Source organism: Elgaria multicarinata, chromosome 5 (genome assembly GCF_023053635.1).
Source record: "Elgaria multicarinata webbii isolate HBS135686 ecotype San Diego chromosome 5, rElgMul1.1.pri, whole genome shotgun sequence".
In the NCBI taxonomy this organism is placed as follows: Eukaryota; Metazoa; Chordata; class Lepidosauria; order Squamata; family Anguidae; genus Elgaria; species Elgaria multicarinata.
This window is the reverse complement of record NC_086175.1, coordinates 46,349,421-46,362,578: the sequence shown is the minus strand read 5'-3', so window position 1 is coordinate 46,362,578 and position 13,158 is coordinate 46,349,421. Positions and strand designations below refer to the sequence as shown.

At 41.8% G+C, this 13,158-nt stretch overlaps 1 protein-coding gene across 1 annotated transcript in view; it reads right to left on the bottom strand.

The window, feature by feature from the left end:
- The window catches only part of VWA3B (von Willebrand factor A domain containing 3B), a 77,015-nt gene extending 64,206 nt beyond the window's left edge, over nt 1-12,809 (bottom strand). Inside the window, exons 1-5 of the mRNA XM_063126287.1 lie at nt 12,708-12,809; nt 7,731-7,808; nt 5,645-5,872; nt 5,301-5,395; nt 3,754-4,004 (exon numbers count right to left, since the gene is read on the bottom strand). Coding sequence (XP_062982357.1) covers nt 3,754-4,004; nt 5,301-5,395; nt 5,645-5,872; nt 7,731-7,808; nt 12,708-12,735 — 680 coding nt within the window. The 5' untranslated portion in view covers nt 12,736-12,809. The remainder of the gene's footprint in view (nt 1-3,753; nt 4,005-5,300; nt 5,396-5,644; nt 5,873-7,730; nt 7,809-12,707) is intronic.
- Between the last annotated feature and the right edge of the window lie 349 nt (nt 12,810-13,158).

Below are 13,158 nucleotides of genomic sequence, written 5' to 3'. Positions count from 1 at the left end.
TTTGAACATTCTTTAGTGTTTCCCTTTTTTGGTATGGGGATATAAGTTGATTTTTTCCAGTCTGATGGCCATTCTTGTGTTTTCCAAATTTGCTGGCATATGGCATGCATCACCTTGACAGCATCATCTTGCAATATTTTAAACAGTTCAGCTGGGATACCGTCGTCTCCTACTGCCTTATTATTAGCAATGCTTCTTAAGGCCCATTCAACCTCACTCTTCAGGATGTCTGGCTCTAACTCACTGACCACACCGTCTGAGCTATCCCCGATATTATTATCCTTCCTATACAGATCTTCCGTATATTCTTGCCACCTTTTCTTGATCTCTTCTGCTTCTGTTGGGTCCTTGCCATCTTTGTTTTTGATCATACCTATTTTTGCCTGGAATTTACCTCCGATGTTTCTAATTATCTGGAAGAGGTCTCTTGTCCTTCCTATTCTATTGTCTTCTTCCACTTCCACGCATTGCTTGTTTAAAAATAATTCCTTATCTCTTCTGGCTAACCTTTGGAATTTTGCATTTAATTGGGCATATCTCCCCCTATCACTGTTGCCTTTTGCTTTCCTTCTTTCTTGGGCTACTTCCAGTGTCTCAGCAGACAGCCATCTTGCCTTCTTGGTTTTCTTTTTCTTTGGGACGTTTTTTGTTGCCACCTCTTGGACAATGTTGCGAACTTCTGTCCATAGTTCTTCCAGGACCCTATCTACTAAATCTAGTCCCTTAAATCTATTCTTCACTTCCACTGCATATTCATTAGGAATACTGATCTGTGGGTCTTCCCTATTCTCTTTAGTTTGATTCTAAATTGTGCAATAAGAAGTTCGTGATCTGAACTACAGTCAACTCCAGGTCTTGTTTTTACCGTCTGTATAGATGTCCGCCACCTTTGGCTGCAAAGGATGTAGTCAATCTGATTTCGGTGTCGGCCATCTGGTGAAGTCCATGTATAAAGCTGTCTTTTAGGTTGCTGGAAGAGAGTGTTTATTAATTATGAAGGCTACTCCATTTCTTCTGTGACCCTCTTGTCCACAGTAGTAGACAGTAGACAGTAGTAGATCTGGTGGTGATCTGATGTGAAGTGGCCCATTCCAGTCCATTTCAGTTCACTGACACCCAATATATCTATATTTAATCTTGACATCTCACCAATAACCACATCCAATTTGCCCTGGCTCATAGATCTTACATTCCAGGTTCCTATGGTGTGTTGATCTTTAGAACATCAGATTCGTCGTTCACCACCAGCACCGTCGGCCGCTAGCCGTCCTTTTGGCTTTGAGCTAGCTGCGTCATCACATCTGGGGCTAGTTGAACTTATCCTCTGTTCCTCCCCAGTAGCATTTTGACCATATTCCGACCTGGGAGTCCCATCTTCCGATGGTTTACCGACATATCTCTGGTTGTACTGATCCATTTAGTTTTCACGGCAAGAATACTGGGGTGGGTTGCCATTACCTTCCCCAGGGATCATATTTAGTCTGACCTCTCTACCATGACCTTCCCATCTTGGGTGTCCCTTCACGGTTTAGCTCATGGCATCCTTGAGGTGCTCAAGCTCCAGCACCACGACAAGGTAACAATCTCCTTTGCTATTTTTGGAAATTAAGGTACAGTTTCGGTCAGAGAGCAACAGCTGTATTAGCTTTGGAGAATAAAGATTTCAGGCAGTATTTTATTGAGCTAAACTTTGTTGAGCTATCAAATTCTATTGTACCTACTTTCATTTTGTGTCTCTATGACAACAATTAGGCAATCAACATCATACTGGAGTTGGAGTCAACTCATTGGTTTGCCATGACTATTGAAGCTATATTTTTTTTTGCCACAACTTTGAAAGCTATGTTGAAATTGTGATACTATTTTGAAGCTCTGTGTTCAATTACTCATACTTCAGGAGAAAAAGCAAGAAATATTGCGCTATGAATAGCATGGAAGAAGTACTCCAACTAAAGAGGCAATAAACATTTTCTGAAAGCATTGCACACAGCAGCATAAATTACAATCCTGTGACTAGTCATACGCAATCAGAGCCAATTCCCACTTTACTTTTGGAACTTGGATACTTATAATATCCAACTTAAAATGGCAAAATCTTCTTAGAGCACCATTACTTTTAAATGGTGTATGAACATGTAAATGGATGAGTTTTTTCACAACAAACATAGAAGTACCAATTAGGGAAAGATAAGTCTCCTAACTCCTTTGTTTATTGTGAAGAAAATCCAGCAATTTAAGCTCCATTCACTGTCGATGGTGCCATGCAAGTATTTTAGGAACTTAAGAAGCTGTCTTACACTGAGTCACACCATTGGTCCATCTAGCCCAGCACTGTCAACACTGATTGGCAGCAGGTCTCCAGGGTTTTAGGAAGGAGTTTTTCCAGCCCTTCATGGAGTTGCTGGGGATTGAACCTGGGACCTTCTGCATGCAAAGTAGGTACTCCACCCACTGAAATCAATGACTAGCACATGGACCATAGGCTTAAAGGGGCCACCTTATACACACAAAGATGAACAGTCATCTTTATGAACAGCTCATTAAAACCAATTCTGACTAGCAGTGGATTTTAAGCCCAGGTCCAAGATTTCAGGCAATCTTGTTACTTGGTACAGGAAACGTTGGAATTCAAACCTGGGGCCATGCACACTATCAAAACTGTATGAGAATTGGAGTTTTTCCTCTAAAATACAAGGTACAGTCTAATTTTAAAACATTAGGCATCAGAATATCCCATCTCGGTTCTCCCACTAGGTCAGTTTTCACTTCACATATGGCCCACAGAATCCTTGCTTAGGATGTATTAGAGACAGAGGCCTCATTCAGAAGACACCTTAAACCACGGCTTTAACCGTGGTGCTTAAGCCAGAAAGCAGGGCTGTGTTCAGAAGACACTTTAAACCATGGCTTTAACCACAGTGGTTAAGCCAGAAAGTTTTATTCACCGAGGATAAAGCCATAGTTTAAGGTGTCTTCTGAACACAGCCTGGCTTTCTGGCTTAACCACCATGATTAAAGCCATGGTTTAAGGTGTCTTCTGAACAGGGCCACAGTCAGAGCCAACCACAGAGCACTTGTTCTAAATTGCAGGGAAATTCTTTTCACTATGCTGCCCAGACTCTCTAAACAAACAGAAGGCATCCCACCTTTCTGCTGCCTCCAACAAAGAAAGAGCCAGGAGTGTTGCTTTTTGAATTGCTCTCGCTTTAAGCTCATACCCCCAATTCCATACCAATTTTAAGAAGACTCATATTGGCTATATTAGGATTCCTAGTCATCTTAGTTGGCCAAGTAGGACCTGTTTAATTGCCCAGTGTGTGGCAAATACTTTTCATTTAAAAAAAAATACTGCAATCAAAATGCTATATTTTAGGCAGTGCTGGCTCCAGGTGTTTGAGCAAGACACCCTCTATGGGCCCCCACCCTCAGTGAGTTGACTTTCTCACCACCATTGCCACCAGCTGCTATTGCTCCTCATCCTCTATCTCCTCATTGTGGCCACTTGCTTGCTTGACAGGCAGTCAGTGAGAAAATAGACAATGGCATCTACGGCTCCTCCATCTCACCACCATCATTTCTGGGCAAGTGCAAGAAGCAGGTTGCAATGGTGGAGATGAGGAGCAACTCCAGGCTGTCTTGTCAGTGAGCCCCTGGCTGGAGTGGGCCCTCGACATGTGTCCAACCACGCCTACCCTTGAACCTGGTTTTAGGAACTCCAGGAAACCTCATTAATAAAGAGTGTAGAAAACTTACAGAATGAGATTAAATTTGGCAATTTGTGCCACTTGCTGCTTGAAGACCATAGAAAGTGCCTCTCGACACAGATCCAACTCAACTCCAGAAGAAACACCAAAATCCAGAACAATGGAGATTTTCTGTTCCTGAATCACTCCAAATATTTGGCGGCTTTCAGTGGTTAGCCATTCCATTCGTTGCTTATATAGTTCAATAGCTCCAGTCAGACAATCCACAAAATGAAAGAGGAGTTCTTTTTTGGCTGTCAGCTAAAGAGAGCAAAGATGTAGACATCAACATGTTAAGTGACATTGTGGAAAATGCAGAGATTCTACAGTCTCTTGATGTGGATCACCTTATTGAAATCAGCTGGGTTATATTGTTTTCTTAAGCAAAATCCAACAAGGGGTCAAACTGGAGCCATTATTCTGCATCAAGGATTTACAAATAATGGGTAGTATCCAATGGAAATGCAGTGCTAGCACTAATGACATTTCACTAGCATAAAACAATGTTAGCACAATGTCACTTGCTAGTGCAAAGGTGAAAGTGACTAAATTCTACCACTATGCTACTATTGGATACTGCCCAACCTACCAAATAAGTATCAAACTGATGGAGGAAATTGCTTTGCAAGTGTATGGAACTATGATTCACATACAGCTACCACATATCAGATTCTAGATTTTACAGTTTAGATTGAAAAAATATTTAAGGTACTTTATTATACACTTGTAACTAACTTAAGCCTCATTCATTTCAATGAGTCTACTCTAGGACAGGGCTGCTGGAGAAGCTGTCTCCATCATTCCAGTGATGGGTGAGGCAAAAGGGGGTAGGCCAAAATTAAAAAAATCTACAAGCCTATTTTAGCATAAAGCTCTTACTGTCAGTAACTCAGCCTTAGGAAATGCATTTCAACCAGGGCCTGCTGAAGACATTTTGCTGCTTGAGGCAGAACAGTGAATGGCACACACACACCCCACTTCCTAAAACAAGCTGCATAATCCTCAAAAGCAGCCAAGTTATTTTGGCACCTGAGGCAGAAAAGCTCACTTGTACCTACCCCCATCCCCAGCAATAAAAATACAATAACAAATTCAATCCCTGCCCTTTCAGGACACACAAAGTCTGTTGTCTGAGGCAGCTGCCTCACTCCACCTAATAGTAGGGCCGGCACTGCTTTCAACCTTGTAGAATGAGTGTGGGGAAATCACCAAGCAGCAGTTGATAGAAAATGGGTATGGTCAGGGGAAGGAAACGTGGCCATCTGGGCAGCCCCAGTGGGACAGATGGAAAATGCAGGTGGGGCAGATTTGGCCCCCAGGCCTGAGCTTCTGCACGTCTGGTTTAGAAGGCGGCCCTTCCCCAGCCCAGGTTCAACTGGTCAGATTTCTACAAGCAGCAGTTCCACTTTTTACAACATCAAATACAGCCATTTTCTTTTTATAGACAGATGGCAGGTTATTATTATGCCCCAGCTCTCTCATTCGATCAACATCATATTACCTTTCAAAAAGGAAGGAAGTTATGACTCCAACCAGCTATGAATCTGTTGCACTTACATTATACAGCTTGCCATCTGGTGCTGTGGTGTACTGACGATACAGTCCACTTGCATATCGAGAAGCCACAAGTTTCCCCAAGATGGACACATAATCTAGAAAGTAAAAGGGTTTTTTTTACAGCTGCAATCGCTTCTATGCAATGTTGCTCTTGCCTCCTGATTGTCTACATGCTTATTTGGAACCAAGACTCGCGGAGTACAAGGCTCCTGTCCTACGCACAAGTTGTAGACTACCACTGAATGCAATGGAGCTTGTTTATAACCCAAAGCATGCAAAAGATCAAGCTATACATCACACAAAGGGGAAGACAGACTCCCACAATGACTTGGTTTGCATCATACCTTGTTTGTGCTGAAATCCAATTTGGGACAAAATCTGAGAAAAAGTCAACTTGTTCCTCTTGAGCCCATGAAGCTGCAGCCATTTAGTGGAGGAGATGAGGACCTGCACGTCCAGGTCCCACTGGGTGCCATGATCCCTCCTTTCTCTTTCTTCCAAGTTCTTCTTGAAGGCAACAAGGGAATTAGGTTTTTCAGGATCTGTTTTAGGCTTTCCACCAAAAATAAGTGCTATAAAGGGAAAATATGGTAAGCTGCATTCATAGCAGAATTACTAATTGCTTAATATTGTGAAGGAAAGTTTCCAGAAACAAATAAGCCTAGCCACCTTTCCCAGGTTTATCCCCATGCTCCCCGCCTGGGAAACTGAGAAGTATACACCCCTGGGAGTGAGGTATACATGCTGTAAATCAGGGGTGTAGAACCTCGGGCCTGGGAGCCAAATCTGGCCCTCCTAGGTTCTCAATCTAACCCTCTGGAGTGCCCCAGTGGCCCCACCCTCCTTCCCCCAACCATCGATCATTTGGTGGTTTCCTAGTTTTTGTGCATTTTTCCCCTTTCTAAAAGGGCGACATGCATCTGCTAAGGCTTAGTTACTGGCAATAAGAGCTGTAAACTAAAATGTGGTGAATTTGGGGGTAATTTTGACTCTGTCCCTTTTGCTTTCAGCCCCACCCACCACAGGAATGTGGCCCTGGAATGCTTCTCAGGCTAAAAGAGGTTCTCCACCCCTGCTGTAAATAAACAAATAAGACTACCGCCTACTTTCATTAGCCCCCAGACTTTCTGCAATTGTTCTTTCTTTGCCTTCACCCACCAGCATGTTCACTCTCTCTTGCCTCTCAGTCCTATGAGTAAAGTAAGTTGTTTTAAGTGTAAACTCCATTTTTGTTATCCCCTTTCCTCAACTGCCTGTCTCCTCTGTCCTTGTTTTGTTCAGGTTTCCTTCTTCTCTACTTACTCTTCCCTCATGGCTCAAGTCTATTCACTATCCTGCTCACTTCCTTCAGCTGTCCTATCCTGCCTCGGGGCTCTCTGGCCATTTCATTTCCTGTCTCCTGGGAGCCCCTTCCAGTGATTTTCCTTTCCTTAGCCTGACCCCACACAATTCTTCCTGTCCTTAAGAGCAGTGTGGCTTATTAATCCTAGCGAAAAAGACAACCTTCCCTTCCTTCACAGACATGCTGTTCACATGTAACAACAGCCCATGGGTTAAATAAACCACGGGTTGTTGGCGATGAGTAGGAAAGAGCAGGTGTGTTGCCACTTTTACTCAACAACCTATGATCTGCTTCTTTATAGGTTAAGATTAATATTCGAACCCAGACCGATGGGTAGTTTAGGGGCGAAACAACCCAGTGGTTAATCCAACAAGAAATCATTTCATGCTCAACAACCTACAAAGAAGCTGATCATGGGTTGTTAAGCAAAAGCGGAAGTGGTGGGTGTACTGCAGGTGGCACACCTGCTCTCTCCTGCTCATGCACAACAACCAGTGAGTTATTAAACCAACGGGTTGTCATTTCCTGCGAGCCAGGTCAGAGGCTAGGAAGTAAAAACTTATGTTCCAGCAGGCCTACCCAAACGAATTTTAAACCTAAGAATTTTAAGATGTTGTGATTGTTATTTTAACATTGTATTGGTTTTATACGCTCTTTTAACCAGTTGTATGTATTATATTGTATTTAATGTTGTTCCCCACCTCAATCCAGAGGGAGAGGAGGGTAAGAAATAATTTATTAATTATTATTATTATGTTGATAGCAGCTTCATTCAGAGACTAATTGAAATGTTCATTATCATTCTTTGACATCACATGAGTTATATCTGTCAGAATTGGGTTTCAGGCCCACAGGCGCAAAAGATAAAGGTTTTTTTATTGTGGTTACTAATATCATTTCCTGTTTACTTGGATATCTTAGACAGTAATGATAGCTACGTATGTTGTAAAGAGAAAATTAACTCTTTGCAAAGACATCACTACTGTTGAAGCATGCTATTAATTGGCTTGTCAAACACACAAAGTGTGCCCAATAGAACTTTCAGCTCTAAATTATTTAATGAAATATCATCATCTTAAAATACTCACGTTCACTCCAGGCAAGCTGTTTACTGATGTTGCCAGTCATTCTAACCACACTGATTTTTTGTTCCCTTTTATGTTCCTCTTACGACATGAATATTAAAAAAAAAAGTTATGTTAATACTATCATCAGGACTAGTTACTATATTTTAAATACAAAACAAATCAATTAAAGCAAGCTGTAGTTCCAGCAAACGAATTAACCAGAAACTTATTCCTGTAAAGGCCTCCCATATATGTATTTTAAAAGATTTCTATGCCACCCTTCCCAAAAATTGGTTCCAGAGTGGGCCACACAATTAAAAAATGACAACAATAAAATGCAACAGCCTCCCCCAACCCTACAGATATGTTGGATTACAACTCCCAGGATTTCTGAACATTGGCCATGCTAACTGGGACTGATGACTATTGAAGTCCAAAACATTTAAATAGGACTAGGTTAGGGAAGTCTGCATATGCTAAACTATCAGGCAAAGAGGCCCAAGGATTGTACGTGCAGCTCATGATTAACCAAACTATGCATGTGCTCATTGTGACACCATGTTAGTGGAAATGTTTTCACCTCTGAAAAACACTGTGGGTTCAGCTTGATTTGGAGAGATTCCCTGTGCCTCAGCAGCCTCTATACCCCATTCCCATATTTTTCAGGACCCCACCCCCAACCCTCTAGAGAGGCTTTGCAGGCGGCCAGGTAGCTATCATGTAAGAAAGAAAAGTTAGGAAAGTTTTCTTCAGTGAAGGTATCTTAGGATCCAAACCCTAATGTTTGTTGCAGTTGTTTTTCTTTTCTGAATCATGCAGGGGTGGGGTTCTGAATCATTCAGGCTGAGAGCCTTTTTCATTTATGTTCTGCCACTTCACTTATATGGAAAATTATTAATCCATAGCCACATCACCACAATAGTTACTTGGGCAACTTTAAACAAAGAAAACAGAACAAAAACAATAAAATTGCTAGCAAACATTACAAAATGCCCCATATGTATATACTGGAGGGCTTGTGCAAACATTTGCCCTTTGGCTAGAGTACCAAGTAGTAAGTTGTGAATTTGGCCTCCAAGGAAACAAAGGTCTATCTCTAAGCATTGGTTACAGGTAATTAACTATTGCATCAACCAGGATGATGGATGGGCACAGGGTTGAAAATCCTGCTTTGGTGCAGTGACGTCACATGACTAAATCCCTATATAAACATTACTTTTGTAGAATAACTTGCCCAAATTCCTCATGTATCCCATATATGAGAATACATAAAAGTGTTCAGAGTGTTATAAAGTGCTACATAAATGTTAACATGCTATTATTATATAATGTGGGTTATAAAAGGTAATGACGAATAAGCAGGTCTGCTGCAGCCTATGTGCCAATGGAGAATCTGATGTCAATCTCTGCTATTTACGTATGATAGATTGTCACATTCTTTTAAAAAAAACACCTGGAAATCACTAGCACTTTTCATATGAAAGGATGCTGTGATTGACAGCATTAATTCACTAGAGATGAGAATCTACTAGGAATCACTGCGAGCCAATACGTCTAAAATTACAGAGAGACGGTGGCTAAATACTTCATGACAATGTCAACCCAGTCTACCACAGAATAAACATTGGAAATTGATAGAGTGCAAAAGTCCTGGGTGGTGGATCCAATGCCATGTTATTTTGACAGCTGTTCGAAGGGCTGTTTATAGAATTTCTTTTCACTTTAGAATATAAAATTCCATTCCAGCTAAACAGTTTCTTTACATGAACTGCTCAGGGCAAGTTTATGGTAAATGGGGAGAAGAGGGGGGGAAAGTCAATTATTAGAAACTATAAGTAAAAAAGCAACGTTAACTCAAATTGCCAAGCTACTTAGGAAAATAATAATTAAAAGGTTTCTCTTAAACTCAACATTTTAAACCTCTCCAGATTCACTTGAAAAGGTTAGAAAGAGTTCATCCAGCCAAGCTTCGCCTTCAGTTTGATAGAACATGTAAGTGTATCCCTTGAGCCTTAGTTTGTTGGGAATTTTAAGGTTTTAACAGATGCAGCCATCTGTGCAAGGAAAACTATATGTCTTACAATAAATGCATAGACTTCTCAGGAAGCTTAAAGATTCAAGGCAAAAAACTGGCAAGCATCCAACCAAAACACTGTGAAACTTGGGAGGTTGCCTGCATATTGCTTTTTGCATCTAATCTGGGGCAGGGCGGTTCGGCGCGGGGATGACAACACCAGATTGGTTTAGTTTTCCACATGTAGACAAACCTACTTTGATCTACCAAAGAAAGATATTGCATTATAAACATTTCACATTCTGTGCTGAGGTTATACCAATCTTGCCAGGCTGGAATAGATCAAAAATTAACCTAGGCCAACCTTCTTTCATAAGGTTAGGCCCTTTGTGGAGTAAATCCCAACACTTAACACTACATATCAACACCGCTTCACAGATTAATCCATAGCGGCACCTGTACAGAACCGTCTTCCTGCTTACAACCGTTCCCAGGTCTGTTTTTTTAAGGTGATCTAGCACAGCTGCATTCTTGCCTGAAAGGAAATGTTAACTTGATGCTACTAGCACCATTACCAGCCATGACCTGTTTATAAGCAAAGTATGTGTGACGGCCATACTACGCATTGTGTGTGGGGTCTGTGGTTGGATCTCCTGATTCCTCTGTCACACCATCAGGGCTAGACCAAGACATTTTGCTGCCTGCTTCCATTCCATGCACAGAACCAACCAGACTGACACTTTCAACACTGACAATGGTGGAGTATCATCCACTGTTTTTAAAGCTCAATTGAAAACTGTTCTTTTTTCTACAGTTTTTAGAACTTGACTTTGCTCTTACTTTCACACTGTTAGTTTTATTGTCCCCTGTGCCTATTTGGTGCATTCTCTTCCCTTTCTTATTGTTTTATTATGATTTTATTAGAATGTAAGCCTATGTGGCAGGGTGTTGCTGTTTTATTCTTTTACTATGTACAGCACCATGTACATTGATGGTGCTATTATTATTAATAATAATAATAATAATAATGTACCTCAGGGTAGCAGGACAGCTTAGGCAACATAAGGCAGGTCCTGTGGCACACACAGCTCTGTCCTCCAACAACTTGGCTTTGTTTCTTGCCCCCCTCCCCAGCATCTGCCGGCTGAGGCAACTGCTGCACTCTGCCTAATAGTAGGACCAGCCTTACTATTCTTATATGAATATAACTTCCCTGTAAAAAAAATTGTGTGTACCCCGCATAAAAATGTAACCAGAAATCCTATAATACTACATGGGACCCCATTTCTCCAGATTGTCCAACTGGAGCATGATTCTAATCATGTTTACTCAGAAGTAAGTTCCACTAACTCAGGCTGCAATCCTGAATCTACTTAACTGGAAGAAAGCCCCTTGAACTTAATGGAATTTACCTCTAAACAGACATGTATAATAGGGTGACCATATGAAAAGGAGGACAGGGTTTCTGTATTGAAAGGGGAATTTCAGCAGGTGTCATTTATACGCATGCAGCAACCTCTTCATCACAACAGTTTTTGAGCAGTAACCTCAAGTAACAGGAAAAGATACAGCAATTAGAAAAGATATAGATACAACTCGTAAAAAATCTGAGGAAGATCAATTATTATACGCCATAAAGGTTATGAAAAACGCTAGTACTGATATGATGATTTTTGACCTTGCTATTAATTCTCATCATATGCAATGACATAGGAAGTCATAGAACTACTGATGTCCAAATAACCACTTCTAGTCTCAGAAAACAAGATGTGCTCCCCTGAAGTCAATAACAAAATCTTCAATGACTGCCCCCTTCACCTGTACTGATTTCAGGACAGCGATAATTTGCATTCCACATTGAGGACCCTTTCCACTCAAATCAACTTGAAAACAAACCAAAAAAGCTGCAATTTCAGCAGAGATAACTCACCAGAGATAACTCACCAATCTCATCGCACATTTTATGTCAATTTTTCATAAGAGACCAAAAACAACAGAGTCCTTCTAGAACATTCCCCATGTCCGCTGAACTTCACACTAAACTCTGAACCTTACAAATGGCAAGGAGAGAGGGAAGCATTTGAATTACCCTAGATCCCTTTTGACAATAGGGATTTGGATGTATTTTAACACAATGTTGTAACTGCAGTTGAGAAAACAGCTGATTTCATCCAACCCAGTTGTAGGATCCCAGGTCAAAAAGTCCTGAAAGGCCTCCAGTCCCTTTATGGTTGCAACACTATGCAAACTTACCTGGGAGTTAGACCCACTGAATTAGGCGAGATGTTCTGCCAAGCAAAATTCCACAGGCTCAAGCTGTTAAGAACTATGCAAGAGAGTTTCTCCATAAAACAGTTTGTCCTGTCGCTTTAGGGAAACTTTGTTTACTTTGCAAAAATTTTCTTGTTTATGCAACACTTAAAGGTACAGGAATCATTTCTGGGTCTGGACCTACTAATACTATATAGTAAAATGCAGCAATGTCCTCAAGTAACTGTTCTGTAGTGCACCTGCACTGTTATTTATTGTACACTATTGTCTGGACTGGTGGGCAGAGTGTAGAACTAGAACCGATCTCAGTTCTTTGATTCCTTGAGCCTAGTTCTTTGATTCTATAATCCTGTATGCAGAAGGCTTGCATACCCCACCCCCACCCCCGAAGAGCAAAAAGATCAAGAATGTAAACCTACAAATAACAACGTATGCCACTAATAACTAATTACAATAATGTGATAACAATAGTAGTAGTAATAATAATAATAAATAAGCATCTCACTCATTTTGGATGTTTGGATCATGCAGGTGTCTCTTTGACACAGATGCCAGAAGTGGGGGAATCAGTCCCCCGGATGCCTGAGCTGCAGAGAAAGAAGGGATTGTGGAGCGAACTGAGCAGGCGCGCTCATCATGGGAATCGCCCATGCAAGCCAATGGGGGGCTGCTCCTAGCACTCCTGAGCGCCCCCTGTAGGCTCCCCGCCTTACCTGGTTCGGGCCACCTGGCCGCTTCCATCCCATTATGACGGACAGGCGCGGCGAATTCCAGGTGATGCCGCTGCCGCCTCCGCTATTGCTCCTCCTGCCGCCGCCGCCCCACTTTTGTTGACGCTGGAGACAGCTCGGTTGCTAAGCCCGGGCCGGCGGTGAGGGCAGAGCTTGCTTGGAGAACCGCCCTTCAGGGAGGAGCTCCTTAATCCAGCTGGCCCAAAGGACTCTAGCTTTTTTTTAATCGGGGTCTTCCAAGCGCGACGCTTGCTGTTCTCATGTAACTCTCTGCGTGTTTCGGTTTAGCCTGGAACTGGTAAGCTCCTCCGCTGAACCGGTGAAGTAGTATTTATAGGAGCGCTGATCGTGCGCAGAGCGCATTTCTTGACTCACCCACTCCCAAACCAAATAATGGGGCAATAGAGACTCAAACATCATTAACTTTATCGCT